Source organism: Macrosteles quadrilineatus, unplaced genomic scaffold (assembly GCF_028750875.1).
Source record: "Macrosteles quadrilineatus isolate MER2022 unplaced genomic scaffold, UCM_ALF_1.0 Scaffold_1__1_contigs__length_201487025, whole genome shotgun sequence".
In the NCBI taxonomy this organism is placed as follows: domain Eukaryota; kingdom Metazoa; phylum Arthropoda; class Insecta; order Hemiptera; family Cicadellidae; genus Macrosteles; species Macrosteles quadrilineatus.
Window position 1 is genome coordinate 181541329 of NW_026542594.1, and position 25090 is coordinate 181566418.

Consider the following 25090-nt stretch of genomic DNA (forward strand, 5'->3'; position numbering starts at 1 on the left):
TCACTTAAACCATTGTACAAATCGTCTTACAATTTTTACAAATTATGATTTGTATTTAGGATTTAATTGAATAAACTGTTTTGATTACTAATTTTATTTAGAGTGTAAGTCTAACACACATAAAATATATAGTTTCCTTTACTTATAAAAAATAATAAAAAGATGAAATAAATAATCGCGAATTAGTTTTATATGTAGTGTAAATGAAATAAATAAAAATCGGAATTGTAAAGAAATAAAAATAAATAAAAGGCATTAATGAGAAATTAATCAGGGTTTAATTGACATGGAAAAAAACTATAAAAATTATTGATTAAATTACCCTTATTATTTAAGTTTTCGCTCAAAGCCTAATGAACATAAAACTTACTTTACACTCTAAGAATGTGTTAAAATTCAGCCGTTGTAAAAAAAGTAAACAAATTTCGTAGGGTAGTTAAATAATTATTACCACACAAAATTACTAATGTTTATTTCAGCACTGAAATGCCCCTTCAATTTCCACATCATCCTTAAACCTACTTATGTTGTAGATACATATGATATTAAGGCTTTATTGATTTATTTTGATTATAACTCTACATGAAAAACTTGCAGATAAATTACAAACATTACAAATAGCATCTCAACCGTAAAAATATTCTGTTACTTAACTACTTGTTTTTAATTAAGGAAATTTATTTACAATTGTTCGGTCAGAGAGATAAAATAATCATGTGTTGTACAATAGTAAACATATTGTTAAAACGATGGGCGAAATCCCTTGTATGGGTGCCGAGCTTCGCACTGGAACAAAAATACAGTACCAGTTTAGTAATTATGTTAATTTACAGGGTGAAAACTTAACCATAAGACAATTAATTGGTTTCTTAGTAATCATGACATTTTAGTCCTACCTATTATTCTCTTTCGATAAAAATAGTTCATAGCTGGTCCATAGATGGGATGTCTACTAATACATTAGTCAATGGTGTTACAGTAAAACCTCAATAACTCGACACCCGGTGACTTGACAGTCAACAGCTGACAAGACGCATGCAAAAATGAGAAATGTTTTTACATTTAGTTTTAATTTTAATTGAACAGTTAATATTAGACATTTATTTGAAGATTTTTTTACTCAATATGTCAAAATACTCATGTAAGTAATAAATTCATGTTATAAAATTAGACTGTTATGAATTCATTCATAAAAACCCATTGAAAATTTCAATGTTTTGGATAACTTGACAACCCCTAAACTCTATAACCTCCGGGTCCACAAATAGTCCAGTTTATTATAGTGAGGTTCTACTTTTTTTTTTGTCCTAAGACGCTAGGCACGAACCTGGGATTGTTTTTCACATTACTTCAGGCTAGACCTAGGGGTTGCGGCATTATCACTTGGATAAAATCCATTGGTGACTTGGCGGGGATCGAACCCGGGACCTCAGGGACTGAAGTCCCGTGCTCTAACCACTACGCCAGCTCGCTCCCCAGTGAGGTTCTACTTAGTTTGAGTACATTTTGAGAGGTGTTGTTTAGTAATATTTCAGTAAAACTATGTATTTAAGCAATATTTTTTTCAACATAGGCTACTGGATTCTGACGGATAGAACAGGTTTCAAATGCTGTTTACCTTTTTTGTAGTCAAAATTTTGTATTTTAACAGATCTACCAATGAAATAAAATCACATAAGAGTTTCCCACATGCCCAATTGATTTCTTATGTTCAAATTTATTATGGGTTTCTACAACTTATAGGCCTATCTCAAAAAAGGTTGGAAAAGAACAAAAACTTAAAATTACACAGTGGTTTATGTGGTTATGTGACATCTGAAAATTTGTAGCAAATATGCGCTTTTGTAAGGAATGTCATAATTGACCAATATATTGGAGAAAAAATAGTGGTCATTTAGAAAATAAAATTTAAATAGTAAGCTGTCATAAAAAATGGGAGCAAGATGTTCAACTTTGTATAGAATCAAAAAAGGAAAATTTTAAAATTTATTTGAAAACTACAACACAGCACATATAACTTCACTGTGTGCATAGCTACTTTTGTATGTTTTACTATATTATATGTTTTACTTATTGATCAGCATTGTACGTGTTATTCAATTCAAAGAAAGAGAAATTAGTCTAATAACACTTGAAATATCATTATGACGATTGGAATGTCCAATCGAAATCGATCACCACTTACCATCTTTAACATATGTTTATAGTCTTGTAAGTGAACATTATAATTATTGTAAATATATTTTGCAAGTGTTATTAGACGGATTTGTATTTATTTTCCGTTTGTATTTCATTAAAAAGCTCCTCAAGTGGTACTGGGAGTTTTGCATTTTAAAAATTAATGTATATTAATTGTCTATGTTGAAAAGTCAACAATTTATAGAAAAAAATCGTACTTTGAAATTTTGTCGATTCAAATAAAGAGGACAACGTTAAATTTAGTCATAAAATTTGAGGCAACGTTTGTTATAACGAAACGGGTAATTATAATCGACCCTTCTCACAACGTCTAAATCGGTCCATTATGTGTGATTATTCTAATACCTCGCATTATAACTAAAGTCTGGTCCTTATCCCTCCATGTGACCCTTTCATGTGGCGTTTATTTGCCATTCAAAGTCAAATTTTGTCACGCAGACTTAAAACTGCTTTTACATGTACTAAATAAGACCTTTGGAAACCCTAATATCGTGTTACATTGTTGGGTTATTTTAATTATTCATTGTTTGATTTAGTTTAAGTCAGGACTTGAATGTATATGTACCCATAATTAATTTCCCATTCAACCTCCTCTAGTCTTACCTACGACAAACAAAAATTTAATATAAACTCAGCTCTGCTGTGGTTACCATAGGTTCTGGTGCACACCGCTGTGAGCGCCGTGTGGTTACGGCGTACGTGCTACGTAACTACAAGGTGCTCCCAGCGGTGTGCGCCAGAACCTATGGTAACCATGGTAACCGCAGCACGGCTGACAGTCTGTATTCAATTCTTTTGTCTATGGTCTTACCCAGCAACATCGCCTCCCGGTTGACTACCAGAGGAGTCTCGACCACACTCTCCATATCACCCTGCCAGAGGACGGGGGAGACGGCGGCCACGCAGCGTAGCTTCATCTGGCCGCCCAGGAAGTGACGGGGTGCCGCGGGCAGGCGGAGCCCTAGAGACGTCGTCACCAGTCCGTGGGGGTGGGTTAGTGGAGGCCGCGGAACCAGGTAATCACCGTTGACCTACAATAAACATCATTCTGTTTAAACATAGTAAGTTTTTGATTGTTTAATATGAGTTTTCGAAGAAGAGATACATATCCCTATCTAGGAGTCAGAAGGAAATATTAAACGTAAGCATGGGTCGATATGCACATCAAATTAAAGGTGAATGAATGAAATGAATGAAATACGTTTATTTATCCCAGTATTATTACATAAAGATAAAGATAAATAAAAATAGAGAGCAAGATTAACTACAGCAACACAAATATAATTGTCAGATGAATCTGCCATACTTATGGGATAGGCCTACATGGGCAGGTGCCTGTGCGTAGGCCGGGTTGTTTCAGTCTGCGAAATTTTAAGGGCAAAAACTGAATATGGGAGATTTTTTTCTTAATTATTTAAAAGAAAACTGAAATGCGGTTGAGAATGTCGGCGACGACAACCAAAGCCAGTTCAATCAAAAAAAGACATTTAAATAAAAAAAAGGTATTTGTTAGTAGAATACAGGGTTATTCTAAATGATGGACCCATTTTTAATGCTTTATAATTTTTATACTATTAAACTTACCGCTATAAAATACACATCAAACGAAAAAGCAACTCAAAGAGTTTATGCCTTCCAAAGACACATCATTTAACAATATTGATCCAACAGAACTGTAGATTTAATTGTACAAAGTTAAAAAGTAATCTCCAACTTTTTTTACCACTAGAAATTTGGAGGTTACTTGACATTTTTGCAAATAACTTTTAAATGGTGAGGAAATCGACCAAAGTGGAAGGTAATATTCCGAAAGATAATAAAATTTCCTACAATCTACTATTACGCATATCTTGAAAATACTCAATAAATGTAGCCTAAATTTGGCTTAAATAAAAAAGTGTGAAATTTAATGTTTGCTATGTTTATTGTCTACAATTGAAGACGGGGATTTTCCATTTTTTTTTTCATTTTGAGGCAATTTTTGGTACCGTTCTTGAGTATTTTCAAAAAATGTATAGTAGCAGTTTGTAGGAAATTTTATTCTCTTTCGGAATAATACCTTCCACTTTGGTCGATTTCCTCACCATTTAAAAGTTATTTGCAAAAACGTCAAGTAACCTCCAAATTTCTAGTGGTAAAAAAAGTTGGAGATTACTTTTTAACTTTGTACAATTAAATCTACAGTTCTGTTGGATCGATTTTGTTAAATGATGTGTCTTTGGAAGGCATAAACTCTTTGAGTTTCTTTTTCGTTTGATTTGTATTTTATAGCGGTAAGTTTAATAGTATAAAAATTATACAGCATTAAAAATGGGTCCATTATTTAGAATAACCCTGTATAATGCCACAGATTTAAGCTCAAAAGAAAAATTTAATCAAAAATGGCAACCGTTCAAAGATTCAAAATGGCTGATTCAATAAATCTTTAAATGGCTGCCCTTTTTGACTCAGATTTCTTTTGAGCTCAAATTTGCGGCATTGTTTTTTTTACTAATAACAAGCTTTAATTTGACGTGCATATCAACATATTATGCTTCTATTTAAGACTCCTTGGATTGAGTAAATAATTTAAGTCACAATGGTTGGTAGTTATTGTGTACTAGGTATTTGATTTATAAGTCCTTTCTAATTTTAAATAGATCAGAACAATGCTAAACAGCCTTCTTATGTCATATTACTACCCCTTATAAGCAAGTTCTAATCTATCCAGTCGGTAGACCAGAATCCCTAATTAAATCTCCTTTGAACTATCACGTTTTTAAACAATGCTAATAAATGATTTATTAATTATTTTGGGATACTAAAACATACTTCTTAAAACTTAGAGCCCAAGTTACCTTTTAAAAAGTAACCTTGTATTTGTATTTGTACTTGTATTAAAAATGTTTTTCATTAATGTTTGAAAAGATTGCAGCTTGAAAAAGTGAACTAGAGTAAAGGGTCACAATATTTGGGTTAGATGTCAAAAGAAATTAATATGGATAACATTTGTTATGGTATTTCATCACAATGAACGAAAATTAATTTACCAAGCGAATAACAGTCATATTTTCAGATATTATATAAGAACAGTGGCGAGATAAAACATTCCAAAGCTGGTTTTGAAGTGGCAATATCTGTCGTCTTTGTACGTTGCAAGATGAGATCTGAAACTTAAGACTGGTGGAGACAACAATAAAGGGTGATTGGTACTCAGTGTGACAAAAATTTTTTGGTGTAATTACAAAGTAAATGAAGTGTGATGATGCATATCAAATGTTCCAAGTCTAAAAATTAGCTTCCCAAAAAATTATTTTATATTTTTCAAAAATAACCATGCTTTCAAACTTAATACAGCGATTTCTCAATTACCTGTAAATAGATTTGAGTAGATAATGTCATTTTCGTGTTCTACATTAAATTTTGAACAAGAATAATAGAAACTGACGGATCAGTTGTAAAAACTCCATTGTAAATAGATTCAAAGATAAAAATTAAATAGATGTTTGATAAATATTTAAAAACCAATGGTCAATTGCATTTTTCACACCCTGTATACAAGAAAGTGTCGGAATATGTAAAAAACTGCGGTATTTTATAAGCTTTTCAACCATATGATACACCATTAAGCTTTATGTCTGCTTATGTACGCTTTAGTGATTTGAAGACTACAAAGCATGGTGTCTTAAACATTTAAAACATAGAAAGTCGGCATGTATTAAGCAAAAGTTGTATTTTTGTTTCAGCTTGAACAGTAAAAACAGTAAAAAGTTCCCTGTTTTCTGGTATTCAAATCACTAAAACAGACAAAAAAATATCTAAACCTCAATAGTGTAGCATATGGTTGGAAAGCTTATAAAATGGCGCAGTTTTTAACATATTCCGACACTTTCTTGTATACAGGGTGTGAAAAATGCAATGGACCATTGTTTTTCAAATTGTTATCAAACATCTTAATTTTTATCTTTGAATCTATTTACAATGGAGTTTTTACAACTGATCCTCCGTCATTTTCTATTATTCTTGTTCAAAGTTTAATGTAGAACACGAAAATGACATTATCTACTCAAATCCATATACAGGTAATTGAGAAATCGCTGTATTAAGTTTAAAAGCATGGTTATTTTTGAAAAACATAAAATATTTTTTTGAGAAGCTAATTTTTAGACTTAGAACATTTGATATGCATCATCACACTTCATTTACTTTGTACTTACACCAAAAATTTTGTCACACTGAGTACCAATCACCATACATGGTCCTGTTTGGTCGTATTGTTGGCGGGTTGTACAGTGGTATACCTAATAAAAAACTGTATCAGCAAATTGACACACACTTTCTCCTTTTAGCTTTCAAATAACCCATAATGTAAGCGATGGGGGTAACTATGATATTTAATGGGTAAAATTACAAAAACTACAACACATTTTGAACCTTAATTTTTTGAGCGTTGGTGCTGTACCAGGTCATTTAGAGTAAAAGTAACCATACTAAATGTTAGTAAGAATTGTTCGAGCTGATTTTGTGGAATTCAGATTTTCTGTTTTTATGGGAGATTTATTAATGAAATAAATACCCACGACCTAGAAAACCTGCAGACTAAGCGAATTTCCATTTGTCTGAATTGATTTTCAATTAAATCTATTTAAACAGCATTAAGTTAAACGAGTACCTAGGTTTGCTGCTACAAGGAAACTAATAACGAGTGTTTTTTTATTAAAATATTAATAGCTTGGTATAGAATAGCAAAATTTGCCAAGTTTGATAAAAAATATATCCATAAACAACCAAACTACAAAATTTTACAATATTCTCCATAAGAATAACATGGGAATTTTAATTTAGAATTTTTAGAATTTTCTCCTTTATCAATAACCGTACAAAAACACCTTGATATAGTAAATTATTTGTTTTTTAAGGTCTTTTAAGATATAGAGAGAAAATGGACTTTTATGTTTTGAGGGTCAAGAATAAGAAAAACCAATTTTTACCCCATAAACCCTCCGTAAAACCCCGTTCCCATAGTTCGATCACGCTGGTTCGCGACCCCATTCAAGTTTTACACCTTTAAACCTAATTTCATCAGAATCGGACAAAAATTACTCAAGTTATTGTTCACGGACACATATAAAAATTTGAACGAATTGTGTTTTTGGCCTCTGGGGACATCAAAATGAAAAAGTAAATCAGTCCCGGGACTAGATCTTACCGTGCCACCTAAGGTAATAGTTACCGTAGGGTACTATGGGGGAACCGTAGGGGTGGTTTCTATAGGGGAATTTGCTAAAAATAAATAAAAAATTACTAGAGATACAATGGATTAGTACCCTCCAAACAAATTCCATCAAAATTTGAACACGTGACGACCTTGACGTACACATTTATACATGTCATATTACTACTGAATTTTCTCGCTTAAAAATTAATAATTGTAAGCAATCGTACAAATCTTGACGTCTACAACAAAAGGAAATCTCAATAAAACTCTAACACGACGCGGGTTGTCTCCAAGAAAACTGACAAGCAGAAAACGCTGAAGTGGCAATATCATTGAGGCGTACCCCACCAAAGTGGTTTGGAAAGAAATGAAAAATTTATCATTTATCATATATATATTTTTTAATTTATACAATTTTGTTTAGTAACAATGTATAGACTTTTTACTTACTTAATGAAAATTCTATAGGTGTAAAATACCAAGCAAGTAAAAATATTTTAAGGTTCACAAAAACATTATGATTTGTTTGATTGTTGTTTGATAAAAAAAAAAAAACTGAAAACATGTTAGGATCTCTTTTACATGGTGATCAATACTTTACTAGATCTATATAATTAATACGCTACATGAAACTTTGTCGGTTGAACTCCTCCGCCATTTCTTAACCGATTTTATCCATTGACGTCTCATTGGAAAGAGCGTGTCGCGTAGATTTGCAAACTGGCCTTACATTTTTGACAAAGTCCCTTGGGTTCTGCCCCAGTGGCTTTGAAAGTTCCCATGTTATCCTTATGAAGAACATAATTGTTTACATTTTGATCAGCTGTATAATTTAATTGCTGTTATTTATTTTTCAATTCAATGAAACGCATTGAGTACCTTTATTTACTATTTGAGTTTGTGTAAACATAACCCCCAAAACGAAAACAGATCGTGTTAGTATGGTTGTATCTTAAATTTGTGTATTTATCGTTGTTTTGTGTCGCTATGACAGATCGTGTTAGTATGATTGTAACTTAAATTTTTGAATTTATCGCTGCTTTGTGTGGATATAATTTGTTTATTTGTGGTTTTTTTCTTTTAAATGCCTCCGACGCTACGACAATGAAACATAGACAGGAGGCGTAATCGTGATAACGACCGTAGCTACAGAACAGTGACACGTAATAGGCTCAACTATTAGGTTAAAATGCGCCCTAACACTACCCCAAAACAACTTTTCGTTCAAAATTGGCCCTCTATCAATGACCTGTGTTGCCTGTACAGCGAGGCATTTTGAGAAGGAGAAAACCGGCCGGAATGCTTTAGGTTTATCAATAACGAAGATAAACATGGTCTGAGTTACACACCGGTAATCTTTGAGTTGAATCTTTTAAATTCATTGTAAATATGACTGTTATTCGTTTTGAAATAACTCCTGTAATACTTTGCAATTGCTCGAATTCGAGCAACATGTACACTAGTATATTATAAAGTAATTGATTGATGTTACTTTTTTTTTGTTAACACACCCATGGAGTATGGTTAATCTATCAAATTATTTATTACTTGGTAAATTTCTTACCATAAAAACAATATGAAAATAAAAATATAACAATTTATTAATTTTCACGAATAAAAATTATATTCAGTACACTGCTCTGATTCTATTACCGCAAGCTTTTTTGTTTAACCTCCAATAAGCGCGCAATGCTTGAAAAAAATTAAAATCTAGTTTCCAATCTGAAAAAAATTGTATGTTTTGATGGCTCAAACCCGGACCCAGCTGTCCTTAATCATTGAGCTTTAAATAAATTATCCTGGCTGATGAAAAAGGTGATCTTAGTCAGTAACATAGCTACACAGATCATCTCACACCATCCTTCACTCTTCTCAAGGCCTAAAATATAGCTTCACTCATAAGAAGAAAAATGCGCACCTATGTGGCGTCCCCATCTTATATTGGTAATGATAATGACTATAGTTTCCGCAAGATATAAACGTTTTATGGACATACCTCTTGGTCGTTGACAAGCCAACGTAGTTCCGATGGAGGGTAGGATTTACCAGAAGTACAAGTCAGGTTGATGACGTCACCAACCAGGTAATTGTTCCTCTCTCCAGTGATGTGAGGGCCGTTGGTTGGCAGCACTGGAAACGACCGAACATATGTTATTAATTTATAATTGTTCGTGTAACTTAAGGGGTTTTCTTTGTCCTAATACGCTAGGCATGAGCCTGGATTGTTTTTAACATTACTACTAGGCTAGACCTAGGGAGCGTGGAATTATCATTTAGATTAAATCCATTGGTGATTTGTGGGGAGCGAGCTGGTGTAGTGGCTAGAGCGCGGGACTTCGGTCCGTGAGGTCCCGTGTTCGATCCCCGCCAAGTCACCAATGGATTTTATCTAAGTGATAATGCCGCAACCCCTAGGTCTAGCCTGAAATAATGTGAAAAACAATCCCAGGCTCGTGCCTAGCGTCCTAGGACAAAAAAAAAAAAAATTGGTGATTTGTGGAATTTGAAACCGGTACCTCAGGTACTGAAACACTAAACCAGCTCCCTCCTTCAACTTACTCCCCACGTCTTAATTAGGTGACATTCCATTACACATTTCTAAAAAAAAAAAAAAAAAAAAAAAAATACTAATACATAGGTTTGTTCCTCTATTTTTCCTATTTTGCTTGGGCTATTAAGGTAACGAGTTTGAATATCGTAGGCCTCTATAAAGCAAATAACTACAATTTTATTAGAATAATGTTTAACAAACCTCAAAAAAGGACAACATTATTCTGGTAATATGAAAATTAATGTAAAAACAGACCTCGAATAAAATTAACATATCAAAATTGAATACTGTTCCTGTGCTTAATCTCATTGAGGGATTAAACAAATATTTGCTTTACAACTTAAACATTTACATTTACACTGAACCACAATTATGCGTATTTGCCTAACCTTGAACCTCATTGGTCCGTTACTTGTGTTGTTAAGTAAAACAATGCTGTTAAGTAAGTAAACGATGCTGTTGTGAATCTTTTCTAAGAACTGAACTAAAACGGCTAGTTAAAAAACGATCGTAGCTAAAAATACAATGTGTTTACGTTTACTAAGGTGACATGTATTTAACACTTAGCAGCAACTACCCACAAACCATTAGGACCCACGTATTGTTCACTACGCTTAGCGTTGGTCATGTTGGGGGCGGGGGTGATAAATTAGAGGGAGAGTTGACAGTTGAGAGAGCGAGGGTTACCTAGGGAACACCCCAGCGGTGTCCATAAATCACAATAGGGGTCCATTGAAACTTGGGGTTGGAGATATTAACGTTAAAAAGTTTGGGAACTTATCGACAGCGAGTGTTCACTTAGGTTCCGTTTGAACGGTTGAGAAAAATCTGTTTCCTAACATTTTTATATTTAATCGCACACTGAAAGCTTCTTTTCAACTTAAAAAAAATGTATAACACTTGAGTGTGTATGGTAAGGATCGTAGTTGTCGAAAACACTGCCTTATATTTACTAGAATTTAGCAAAGTAAACATTAAATGTATTTTATTAAATTACCGGCATATAAGTGTATTTCTCGACTTAGAAGTTAACCTTGGTTATAAAACAAGTTTTTTTTTAATTTCCAAGCTTTGTAAAAAAATGCTACAATAGACATTTTTTTATGTTCATTATATTTATGAGGGGTTAGCATCAGTTTTAAAGGTGTGATAGTTTCATCATGTAATCATTGGTAAGTAGTAAAATAAATTAAATTTTTAATTCTTCAATGTTGTGCTATACAGTCAATTAGTTTTAAAATAATGAACTAAGCCTATTCAAGAGAAAATAATTCTTTAAAGCAAATGGTTACAAACTTTACTTTTCCTGAATCTAGATAATAGTATAGCAATATTCGCTGTCATTGGGGTTTTTGGGGTGGAAGTCCTGGTTTAAGAAAAATCTCATCAACAACAAAGCTACCAAGTTCATCTCACTCAATTTTACACTCACCAATAAGACCAAATTGTAAAACCCTGAATATCAAGGAAATGTCTTTACTGAGATAACATGTATTTAGCACTTAGCAGCAATATATTTGGTTTAAAGTACGCATCAAGGTTTAAACACTGGCTAAAAACTAATAAATGGTGATGAAATCAACGATAAAGACGCCTCACTAAACAAGTGTCATTGACCCAAGAAAGTAGATATAAAGTTTTACACTTTTATGATAGTGTGTGTTTAATTAATTCATCAGTAAATTTTTTATAGCTGTTTAGGCTCTTGTGGGTTGATTATTAAATAAATATCACAATCGTCATACTGTTTTTGTGAAAGAATTTTTCAGTCATATACTACATTACAAAATAAAAATCAAACGAAAGGGAAAATAAATATCACGATCGTCATACGGTTTTTGTGAAAGATTTTTTTCAGTCTTATACTACATTACAAAATAAAAGTTAAACTAAAGGGAAGCTATCAAAGTATAAGTATACAAAATATAAATTTTTTCCATGTCGAACACTATTAACTTAACATTTTTAAAAATATATTCATTTATCATGGAAAATTACCCCATCATTCTAGTAGATAAAATAAACAGTTTTAAATCAGAACATTATTTTATGGAACTTATTCTGAAATTAGAAAATCTTTTGATTTTTAGAGCTGTGGAAATGCTTATTTTAAAAGTATTTTTTTCGACTTACCGACGACCTCAAGGCGGCCCGAGCCCTGGTCGCTGGAGAAGCTCGGGGCCTCGGCGCTCACCTCACACCTGTACATCGCCGAGGTCTTCAGTGTCACCGTCTTGAGAGTGACTCTGGTGTCGTTGGACTGCTGGTGCTGCAGACAAAACATTTGTCATACACTTCCTAAACGACAAACCGACTTTTCTAGTTCCTGGGACACCTCGCTTTGATGTGAGAGCACACCAAGATTAAGTGTTTTTTCATTGGAAGCAAGACTCTGGATACGGTAGATTTTGACATTACTACAGGCTTTACCTTGAGGATCGTTGTAATATCACATAACAAAGCCAATGGTGTTTGACGGGATTTGAACCCGATACTTTGCGGATGAAAAATTCTGGATCTACCATTACAGTAGCTTGCTCACATGATAAAGCGTAAATAATAGTAAAAGCGTGTGGATAATCTTAGTTGTGTCAATTTTGGATGCCAAATGATTTTCATCCTGTTGAGTCTTACATCTGGTTAGAAGTTTTATGGTTTGGTAACTATCGAGAGCATTTCTTGTTAGGCAAATAATTTACTCTTTGTATTATGTAGTTTCACATTTGCTTACATTTACTCTTCGGTTCAGGAGTCAGTTCACCCAACATATAGATTTTGATATAGTTAATCTACTTTTATAAACAGAATACCTCAGTGCATCCAAGCTTAATCAGACTTAAATATACCTCAAACTTCTCTTCGTATGGATAAAGGTATCTTGTAATGGTTAGTCTAAAGTTTTACCCAACAAAATCACAATATATTTAATACCTAGCAAGTAAAAGCAAAAGAATTCAAAATTATCTTTTTTTTACACAAAATTTTAAGGCGTTAAATCAAAATCGTGAAAAATAAAAAATATTTCACGTTTTATTAAATAAGATAATCCTGCAAAAATTGTAATCAAGTACATCATGATCAATGTAAAACCTTTAAACAAAAATTGATTCCTAATACGAAATGAAAAAAAGAAAAAAAACAACAACACAGAATGAATTTGAAATGAGTAAAAAATTTAGAATACATTTTGAATTAGTATTAAAAATCATATATTTCCACAACTTTTAGTACTCACGTCAATCTTGATCCCCTCCACTCTGTACGATATTTGTGATGGTTTGTACTTAGGCACGTATCTGTAGAATTCTTCGTTCTCCTTATACCACTTGACGGTGTAGAGCTTCTCAAAGCCTTCCAGTTCATAAAGACATTCCAGGACTGCTGATTCTCCCTTCAGTTTGTAAGCTGGTACTCTCACCTGTACCATCTTCAGGCATTGCGACTCTGGTTGGGAAAAGAATTCTTTTAAAATAAAAGGTATTAGCTATCTGACCCACACTTTCTCCTGCTTGTCACAATCCTTGTCATAGGCAAGCGGTGGGAAACACCTTGACCTTATACCTTATACCTTAGACCTTAGACCTTATACGGTTGAAGGGTGGACTTCCGTATCTGTTGGCACAAACAACCGAGTGAAAATATCGATTATTCGATTGTTTCATTCGATATATCGTTTGGTTATTTAGGTTAGGTTAACCTTACCTAACTACCCAACCGATATATAGAATAATCGATAAATCGATCGATATTTTCATTCGGTTTTTTGTGCCAACAGATACGGAAGTCTACCCCAGTAGTACCTTGAATAGAACACTCTCGTGGGGGATCAAATATTATGACTTGTTATCAAGGTCAACTCCTTATAGAGGTTTGCAATAACATGTATTTAAGGGCAATATACAATCAATATTAGTAAATGACACTTGTTATTGAGGGTCTTATTGAGGTTCCACTGTATGATTTTGTATGGAATAAAAAAGTTACAATAATTGCTTTTAAACCGTCATTTTTACACTGTTGAGGGTCGTGCCATTTTGTTTAGAGACAAAAGAAATACTATTTAGTACATTTTTATATAATCGTTTCTATTCTCGTTTGGGGGGGGGGGGGTTGAGAAAATCCCCATTGAAAATAAAAATTTCCAACATCACCTTGCAATATATTTGTAATACGATTTCTTAATTTGGCTTATATAAAACTTTTCGTCTGTTGTCATTTAAAACTAAATAACATCTTAAATATCGTCAGCGTAAACAGCATGTCCCTAGGCAAGTATAAAATAAACTTAAAACAATGCAAGCTATAGTAAAATTAAAATGAAATTGTGAAAGATATCCCAGAACAAATAAAATAACCCAAAGCTTTTTACCCCGCCTTGAAACCAATTCAATTATTGCGATACGCTCGAAAGAGAAGAAATATTATCGCTCTCTAATATTTCAGATTTGTATCCTAAATTCCAAAAAGCGTCTTCTTTCTTTACATTATAGTTTTTTTCTCATTTAATGAATAAATCTGGGACGACTTTGCAATTTGTATGATATAATTTTTTCCATAATACAAAGGGGAGATGTAAAAGGTTGACTAAAATAACTACTACCACAATTGTACTTACTGTGAGGAGCAAAGAGTAGGGCCAAAGCGAGTATTATATAAAAATACTGAAACTCGCATTCCATTTTGTTGGTCTTCACGGTAGTTTCAAAATTTTTTCCAGCATCTTATGGAGTTGTTGCAGCACCTAAAAAGAAAACGAAGATAGAACTATACAGATACACAATTAGTTAATTTCTTATATCCCCTAATGTTACTGAGTCGGTGGCTCAGTCGGTAGCGCCACGGACTTCATCGGGCCCAAGGCTCAAGGCAAGGATGTCATGGGTTCGGATCATAGCCATTGCCACTACTTTTTATCAGTACAGTTCACCCTTTTTCTGTACCGGCTCACCCCTTGCTTTGCTAGATACGCACAGGTTAGCGGTCTATGTGGACAAGCAAATGCAAGGTTAAAAGAAGCCGTTAACCTCTTAAAACAATACTTCGTGTTCAATAAATCCGTGCTTATCATTGATAAAAAAAATCTGATCAAACTATTGTCTGAAAGATTTTTTTTATGATCAACATAACCTAATTTACATAAAAACATTTTAAAAACACAAATTTATCTTTGAACTAATCACTTTTAACTGGATCACATCACATAATATTCTATTCTTCCCTTTAATCCTACAGGACTTTATTTTCAGGGAATGCAGCCATCTCGAGTGTTCTTGGAATGCTGCTGCTTCCCTAAGACATTCCATTCATCCCGAGCATGCTAATCCCAACCCCAATGCAATGGGTAATCTTATTTTAATGCACCCCAATGCTCCGTAGTTTTTATCTAATCACCAATACAATCAACACAGTAAAACGGATTGATAATTGGTTGAAGTGGGATTTCATTTAATTTAATATTGAGTTATAATGTTTTTATATTTTTTAACTTAATTTTGATTGATTAGTTTGAGTGGTTACTAAACATCGAGTACCGAAATATATTAATATTGCCCATATAAATTTATAATTCTTACGGATCAGCTAGAGAAAATTTAAATGTGTGGCTTACATCACTGTTAAAGCATCGTTGATAACCTTCAATTTATTTAATTTTTGTATAACTGTTACTCAAACATACGGATGCAAAATGATAAATTTAAACTTTCACTTATTTTCTAGCAAACTCGTCCTAAAAAGGCACATTTATTTAACAAGTTATTTTACAACAATATCCTAACCAGATAGTGCATAAACAATTATCATGAAGGTGTAGCCATTTTCAAATAGGTATTACGTTACATTCTTTTTCTCTTGTTATTTATGTTACCCACATGAAAACTTGTCGAATGGATTTGGAATTAGAATTTAATTATATGCAAATAGGTACAGTGAATTAATTTAAGGTGTATGGTCATAGGAGCAAAGCATGGTGGCTTTTATAATCTTAAAAACACAATAAATGTCATAATAAAGGATGAAAAATTCAGTGTTTAATATGAAGAACAGATACAGTAATACTAAAAACAATATATTTATATATTACTTTAAAATACTACCAGGTATACCATCGTATACTGTTTAAAAATATCGAAGCTTCTATCAGAGAATTTATTCAATTTCAGAACACATGTTTTAATTGGACAAGTAAAAAATCTACGAGCTTAAACGGACGTTCAGTCACTAAATACTAAATAGTCAAAGCGAACAATTATTATAAACATCGTAGCGCCTACTTTAGACCCTTGTGTAACTCCATAAATCGATTGCAACGTTCGTGCGTTCACGTGAACGGCATCAGTAAAAGCCGCTGTAAAATTTTATAATCTGTGTAAAGTTCCTTTAAATGACCGCAACATGTAAATCACGTGACCCTTGACGTTGCACGCGATCACGTGATTTTACGCGGGAAACCTTGCACCTTGGCGGGAACTACATGACCGCATCTATCGATGTGATCCGATAGAAAATGGGGTAGACTCATTACATTAATAGTTTACAGGTTACGTTATGTTTTTTGTCCTGTAGTTTTAGTTAAGTAGGTGAAAAAGTATAACTAAACGAATGTTTCTTTTTTACGATTAGAGTTAGTTTGCAAGGATTTTTTTTGTCCTAGAGACGCTACGCACGAGCCCGGAATGGTTTTTCACATTACTTCAGGCTAGACCTAGAGTTTGCGTGCATTGGTGATTTAGCGGGATTTGAACCCGGGACCTCTGGATCCGAAGTCCCGCGCTCCTAACCACTACACAAGCTCGCTTCCCCAGTTTGTAAGGAATAATCAAAGAATAATAAAATAAGCAAATACATCAATTAGGATACGATAAACCATTGCAAATAAATTCGAATATAATTATTTATCTTGATATGCAAATTTTGATTTATAGTAAGACAGGAATAAATTTCAAAGAAGTCCGCAAAAAAGGTACTATCTTAATAAAAGCCTATTTTATACTCAACAACAAAAAAGTTAATAGCGTTGACTTTGTGTATATATTTATTTATTTATTTGTAAACGGTTGCACCATTTTTACAGAAAAATACAATTATTGTCTTACAGAAAAAAGAAAACAAAAATCACAGGCCAGTACAAAAGTAGTGAAAAAAAAACTGGAAAACAGGACTTCAATAACAAGACATAAAAGATAAATAACAACTATAAATAACAAACTATAAATAACAAACTATAAATAACAAACTATAAGTATATTGTGTAAGTATAAGTATAAGTATATGGTTTTATTTAGCCCTAATAAATACAGCGATAACAAATTTATTGTTATTGTTACTATTTCTGTTAATGACCCATTTTTTTCTCCACTTTATAGTCAAGCCATTTTGTTTTATAAGCAAAGAAGAGTGTGCTATGTCTTCCTACTGAAAATTCAAAAGAACGAATTTTTTGTATTCTTCTAATAACACCCCTGATTTCAAGAGTTTATTTACTCTATGCTTATAGCAACTTAAAACACTGTTATTGTCCACTGAATCCTCATCATCACTGAACATTCCTCTTTCCAAATTCTGCAGACATGATCAAGGTTCATTATCATGGCAATGTGTTAGCATTATTACAATTCCAACATGATTCCGAGAAAGTTAGTTTCGCCTCTCAAGAGATCTACACGCATATGTTCATGTTAAACACAGAAGGTCGACTGGTTAATGAAATATGCGATACACGATCCCGTAGGGGCCTGAACTCTCGGAAATATATATTCTTGGCATATTGTATGTTGCTGAGCAGAAACAATTCCTCAACTCGGTTGGAGGTTGTAAATTAAAGCTCACAGTATTGTTTTTAAGTTGTATTTAACCAAATAATCTGTTTCCAAAACTAATTTGCTAGTTTTTGCCTTTGCTACAGTGTTGCAAGTTTTTATTTTTCAACATAAACTTATTAAGGTTATTTAAAAATACTATTTTAGAGTAATTAGTATTTACAATATTTTCTAAAGTAACAAAAACCATATTTGATTTTAACAGTAAAAACTACATAAAATGGCTAAATCGATTCAATCTTACTAATTAAAAACAATCACGGTTACATAGGGTTAGTAAAAAGTGTGGAGACCCCCTGTTATTTTTTTAACAGCCCATACTAGAAAAACCAAACTCGACACACCTTTATAACATGTTATGAAGTACTTTTTGAACATAACCGTCACTTGGTGTACATCCCCAAAACGGGGGATTTTGGGGGAAACTCAAAAATTTCAAATACAAAGACCCATCGAGTGACCCCTCATTTTGAAGGTCCTGGTAAAAGAAAACCAACAACGCAAACTAGAGGTCTTTATCTCAATCCAGTAAAAAATGGCAGCCAATTGAAATTTTCAGAAGTTAAATTTAACTTACGGCTTTCCAAGTCTGGAGACCCGCTGTAAATTTTTTAGCGGCTCGAACTAGGATAACTAAACTCTACACACCTTTTTGGCATGTTACGAAGTATTTTTTAAGCCTAATAGCCACTTGCTTACCAAACTCAAAATGGGGGATTTTGGGGGAAACTCAAAAGTTTTAAATGATAAGCCCCATCGAGTGACCCCTCATTTTGAAGGTCCTGGTAAAAGAAAACTAACAATGCAAGCTAGAGGTTTCTATCTCAATCCAGTAAAAAATGGAAGCTGATTGAAATCTTTATAAATCGAAAATAACTTGCAATTTTATATTCATTTGACTGCCATATTTTACTGCGTTAAGATAGAGACCTACAGTTTGCGTTGTTAGTTTTATTTTATTATGACCTTCAAAATGAGGGGTCACTCGATGGGTCTTTGTATTTGAAATTTTTGAGTTTCCCCCAAAATCCCCCATTTTGGGTTTGGGAACTTATGAGAATTTCAATTGGCTGCCATTTTGTACTGAACTGAGATAGAGACCTCTAATTTGCGTTGTTGGTTTTCTTTTACCAGGACCTTCGAAATGAGGGGTCACTCGATGGGTCTTTGTATTTGAAATTTTTGAGTTTCCCCCAAAAATCCCCCATTTTGGGTTTGGGAACTTATGAGAATTTCAATTGGCTGCCATTTTGTACTGAACTGAGATAGAGACCTCTAATTTGCGTTGTTGGTTTTCTTTTACCAGGACCTTCGAAATGAGGGGTCACTCGATGGGTCTTTGTATTTGAAATTTTTGAGTTTTTCCCAAAATCTCCCATTTTGGGGATGTACACCAAGTGACGCTTATGCCCAAAAAGTACTTCATAACATGTCATAAAGGTGTGCCGAGTTTGGTTTTTCTAGTATGGGTTGTTAAAAAAATAACAGGGGGTCTCCACACTTTTTACTAACCCTGTATATTCAACTGTTTAAATTATATGCAAATTTTGTGTAATGTGTGCTTCAAATTGATAGAAAGCTATTTAAATGTTGAAAGTTGTAAATTGTTTCCCCATTAAAATTATCCTACATCTCTTTTGCATTTAGGCCTATAGTATTTTTATATCCAGCTCGACACATACATGAATTCTTTTATAAACACCATGTACATATAATAATTTAAGTTTAATCATCTCAAAAGTTGGTAAATATTTGTTTCTATGGAAATAATTTATGTCTGAAATTAAATTTCTATCAAAAAAATTTATTGGTTGTTCAATATTTCAGTCATGGGATCCTGCATGTCAGAGTGAGTTTAGAAGAGCAAGATCAAGTAACACAGTTTTTTGGAATGCGTGACAGTAAAAGATTTTTTCCTTTGTCAGCCCTTTACTCCAATCAGAAATCTTGGAGAGGACAACTAAAACAACCAAATGAAGACTCCGAAGAATGATGAGAGTTTATGGAATCATTCAGAGATTTGATGTTGTAATCGCAAGATGATGTTCTTCAGAGGAATTTCCAAATGCCAATAGAGTTGTGGCAAACTAAGTGGGGAATCAGATGAAACCTGCATAGAAAAAGAAGAATGGACATTTATGCACGATGGAAAAGGTTATGGATCATCTGAGAACTTCAAGAGGAAGACGCTTAAGAGTACAACTGCAAGATCTGCCTGAGGATGAGATACAGCAGAAAATGAAGGACAAGGCCTTCAGGAATGCGGAGGAAGAAAATGTAGAATATGATTTAGGATGGACTTAGCATTAAGTGTCTAAAATATCGTATGTAGTTATTATTAAGTCACTTATGTATCTAGTATTAGGTATTGTTGTAGTAATATTAGTCTGACCAAGTGAGGTAGCATTACGCTATTTCACATTCGGCAGGTCTGACTATCAGGCCGACCACTCCGAGGGAAATTAGTACGGTTTCTTTCCTCTTAGGTGAATGCCGGAATGGTTCCCTCAAGGGCCGTACCTCGCCAGACAGAATGGAAGAAATGGACTCCGTCCTAATTCTGTTTGGTTAAAGAAAATCCACCAAGTAAATGATCGTAATAAACATAATATTTTCCCTTTTTATGTTTTTTGTAATGTTTATACTAGGAACCATGAGATCTGCAGTTAAGGGGCAGCCAATACAAAGACTGCACTAGCGCGTCGTTACAACACCCGTTCACTACTTTTCGACACTAATTAAAATAATGAACAATATTTTCAGATCAGCTGGTATTATTAGATTTGGCAACACCACACTGTCCTCATTGGCTCCTTCAAGGTCAAGTGGTAAATAGGCTCCTCCCTCAATTGCAGATTCTCGTGGACCGTACTGTAGAGTGTAGACTTCTCTTCCCATTGTAAATTTTGAAGCTTTTTTTCGTGTCTAGTTCATGTCCGGTAACATTGGTCGCAATTGTGAAAGAATTTTTCTTTCATTATTTTAGGGATAATTTCACGATTTGTACTTACTGTTCACCACCACCATCACACCATCACACACCATCACTACAGTACACCGGACAGAACTAACAATAAAATTGGATTTAGCTGTTCCACGAGGATGAGAAATCTAAAAGGTCAATGCTTACTTACAAGCAGAACGGATGACAGGACTTGTTGTTAATTCAGCTTGGTTAAAACCCCCTAAAAAGATGATAGTTGGGAATTGAAAGAAAACCAGGAAACCTATAATTTCACTTTAGCGTTCTTTTTTAGCGAATTTCCCATATAGGGAATAAGCTATTACCGTAGTACTCATGGTAAGACCTGGACGCGGGACCGATTTTTTTTTTCGTTTTGAGGTCCCTAGAGGCCAAAAACACCATCCGTTCAAATTCATATATATATATATATATATATATATATATATATATATGTGTCCGTTAGCACGATAACTCGAGCAAAAATGATCCGATTTTGATGAAATTTGGTACAAACGTGTAAACCTACGTTTATTCGAACGAGTTCGCGATCCAGCATGATCAGACCATGGGAACGGGGGTTTACGGGGGGTTTTATGGGGTAAAAATAGGTTTTTCCCATTTTTGACAAAAAAAAACATAAAATTTAACAATTTCTTTCCAAACCATTTTGTAGAGCTTAAAAAAAACAAATAATTTAGTATATTGAAGCGTTATTATGCGCCTAATGGTTACGGAGAAAATTCAAAAAAATTGTAAATTTAAAATTCCCATGTTATTCTTATGGAGAATAAGTAAACTGTTGAAGTTTGCTTGTTTATGAACATATTTTGATCAAATTTGGAAAACGTTTTTATTTCTTACTAACTATTAACATTTTACAAAAAAACAGTTTTACCCTCCCTGATGCAGCAAACCTAAGTACTTGTTAAACTAATTCTATTTAAATCGGGAATAAATGTTATAATTTTAAGTAGACATTTCAGTGTAAATCAAATCAGTCAAATGGAAATTCGCTTAGTCTGCAGGTTTGCTGCGGCGGGGGTATTTAGATTTTGTGTAGTTTATTATATATAATTTCATGTTATTTTAATTTCTACCGACGAAACCACAGATACAAATTTGAAAAATTATTTAAAATAAACATTTAAATAGTCTTAAGAGTTTTCAGGAGTTTAAAATAACATTTCGAGGTAACAAAAATACTGTCCGTTTTCTCTATAAAATTACTATTCTTCGTATAAATTAAGTATGGATAAATTCAATCTCTACTAATAGATTGTATGGTTCTACGTGTAGGTAGGTATATATTGTAATCCCTCCAAATCAAAAACTAATATTTTTATAAGTAATAGGCTAATAATTAACTAGCTACACTCTGATAGGAAACAAATTGAATAAAAACTTAACTGTTAACTGTCGAGAAGTTAGAAGCTTTTTGATGGTTAAAAGCTGGAACAAGCTGTCCTAAATCAATAAATGATAAAAGCTAAGAACAAGCTTATTTAGTTAGTTATGAAGGTCATATTAATGAAATTTACCCCTCGTAAAATATGCACCGAAAATCACTATAAAAATATTACAAAATAAAAATTGTAAATGCCTAAAATATTTCCTCAGTTTTTCTTTGTACATACTAAGTTTAGTAAACCATCGTTGAAATCCATATTCTTATAAACTCTACGTATCTTGCAACATATGGTAAAATTTAAGATTTTCTGGAATTTTTTATAAAATATTTAAAAATCACCATTTAGCCACCATTTTGTAACAATTTAAGAGGTTTATCTTCATTTTCCACAATGATAGCTGCTAAAAAGATTTTTGCACGATTTTAACGCTGTTGCTGAAATCATTAAGGGAGTAGGGATTTATGAATGTTTTTGGAAAACACATAAAGACGCACGAAAGCAAAACCCTATAAGACATTTATTTAAACAAAACAAACAGGGTGATTGGTACTCAGTGTGACAAAATTTTTTTGGTGTAAGTACAAAGTAAATGCAAAGATGATGCATATAACAGGTTTCAAGTCTAAAAATTAACTTCCCAAAGAATTATTTTATGTTTTTCAAAGATATCTATGTTTTTAAACTCAACACAGCGATTTCTCAACTACCTGTATATGGATTTGAGAAGATAATGTCATTTTCCTATTCTACATTAAGTTTTGAATAAAAATAATAGAAAATGACGGAGGATCAGATGTAAAAACTCCATTTTAAATAGATTCAAAGATAAAAATTAAGATGTTTGATAAAAATTTAAAAAAACAATGGTCTATTACATTTTTCACACCCTGTATACAAGAATGTGTCGGAATATGTTAAATACTGCCCCATTTTATAAGCTTTCCAACCATACGCTACACTATTGAGGTTTAGATATGTTTTTGTTTGTTTTAGTGGTTTGAATACCAGAAAACAGGGAACTTTTTTACTGTTTTTACTGTTCAAGCTGAAACAAAAATACAACTTTTGCTTACAACTTTTACATGCCGACTTTCTATGTTTTAAATGTTGAAGACACCATGCTTTGTAGTCTTCAAACCACTAAAGCGTACATAGGCAGACATAAAGCTCAATGTGGTGTAGTAGTTTGTTATTAAAAGACTAATATTTTTTGGGGATTTTTCTCATCGATGCCTTTAATTTAAGTAGGGGGTTGATAGGTGTGTGGCTTACGGGGTTTTCCAAAGTTCTTGTGCCTTATTATGTTTTTATAAAGGTGGCATATAATAAAACTATAATCAATCTTGCTCAAGAACAAACCAGAAACCTCCATAGCAAAGACAAACTATTATATATATGTATATATATTGTGTATACCTATCTACACCTGTGGATTTTTTTCGATTTTTGTAAGGGTCTAAATTTATTTTGTTACCATCCAACCTTGTTAATAATTTTCCAATTTTATAAATAGAATGTTTAAATTCAAGATTTTAATATTATTTGAATTGGGAAAATATTAATTCAATCAAATGTATTCATAGCATTATCTACTACTAACCATTTTTCAGTAGTATCATTAATTTACAGTGCATTGACAAATTAATGACACCTGGGTCCAGTTACGATCTTTCTTGGAATCAAACCAACTAAAACAATTTAAATATGATCATAATACAACACTTTCGGTTTTATTAAAAAGTGTGTATATTATATCAAACAAATTAGGACACCTAGGACGTTTAGACACGACTGTGTCTTTAAGAGGAATGTCCTTTATTTTGCTAGATGTTTCAATGATAGATTTTCATTATTTTACTGGTCACTAAGATATGCGGTTTTACTATTCAAATTGATTTATTTCTGTATAAAGACAACTAAATCTAATTCTATAAATTGCTGTATATAAACATAATGGTTCAAATCAGTGCCAACATTCCTTGTTACCAAAATAGAAGTTATAACACTAAACAATTACATGTTGTAATTCCAACTTTATATTTGGTCGTAGTGACCACAGATTTAACATTTTTAGTTTTACACTGTTATGTCTTTACTGACTATTTATTTAATGTTGTAAGATACAGAAAAGTAATTGCTGATTCTATTAAATCTGCAGCTTCCCTCAAATCGTGTCTAAATTTTTACGCAATAAATGCTGTTATAAAGTAAATGATTTTTTCTGCTGACTCTTGTAAAGAATTATTAAGATCTTTGTTTTTTCACGATTCATGTATATTGTGTACACAATGAATAAAGAAAAATTTGATTGATAGGTTGATTGATAATATACCTTAAGTTTTTAAGTATTTAGTATGCAATTCCACTTACATATTTCGTTATCAGTTATCAAAAGATCGCAAGCGTTGGATGCCACATGATGTACACGATGGTACAGCCACAGCGCGCACAATTTACTGAAAGATGAATCCACATGGTCCGGTTAGAAGCATTGTTGACGCATGCGCAAACCACCCCCTCCCCTTAAACACTCTGCCCTTAAACACAAACTGGTGAACACTAGTGTTTACTTATTGGTTTTTAAAGTAATTGTGTCATTTGTACTAGTGATAATTTCCAACTAAGGAATTTGTACAGTTTCATTTACAATTTACCATCGATGTCTTCTCCGCCGTCCTCGTAGACAGGGGAATCGTCAATTTCTTGTGAATGTGTATGTGAGTGAGAGTGTAATTGAGCATTGCTTTCCTATTTGTTGTTTAGGTTATATTTGTGTTCATTAATAAAGTCAGTTAATTTATAATATGGTCATTCAAAGAGAGTATTTCAATTATTCCCTGTTAAAATTGTTCGACTACTGCTAGATGGAATTCGAGCTGGTTAGTAGTAAGGCGTGGGACTTCGTTCCCTGAGGTTCTGGGTTCCAATCCCACCTAATTACCAATGGTTTTT

At 32.9% G+C, this 25090-nt stretch overlaps 1 protein-coding gene across 1 annotated transcript; it reads right to left on the reverse strand.

The window, feature by feature from the left end:
* Positions 1-499: 499 nt before the first annotated feature.
* LOC128983304 (uncharacterized) lies at positions 500-24583 on the reverse strand. The gene is made up of 7 exons (XM_054402550.1): positions 24509-24583; positions 14563-14688; positions 13183-13391; positions 12081-12216; positions 9393-9526; positions 3011-3230; positions 500-786 (listed from the first exon to the last, which is right to left on the reverse strand). Exons 2-7 carry the CDS (start codon positions 14624-14626, stop codon positions 713-715), a joined length of 837 nt encoding a protein of 278 aa, XP_054258525.1. The 5' UTR covers positions 14627-14688; positions 24509-24583; the 3' UTR covers positions 500-712.
* Positions 24584-25090: the final 507 nt, after the last annotated feature.

Bases quoted from the DNA above. Each gene is read 5' to 3' on its own strand.
- LOC128983304 (XM_054402550.1), bottom strand. From the start codon at position 14,626: ATGGAATGCGAGTTTCAGTATTTTTATATAATACTCGCTTTGGCCCTA. The intron at 13,392-14,562 runs GTAAGTACAATT...TTTCCCAACCAG, and splicing joins CCTACTCTTTGCTCCTCACA to AGTCGCAATGCCTGAAGATG. The intron at 787-3,010 runs GTAAGACCATAG...TTTTTGTTCCAG, and splicing joins CCGGGAGGCGATGTTGCTGG to TGCGAAGCTCGGCACCCATA.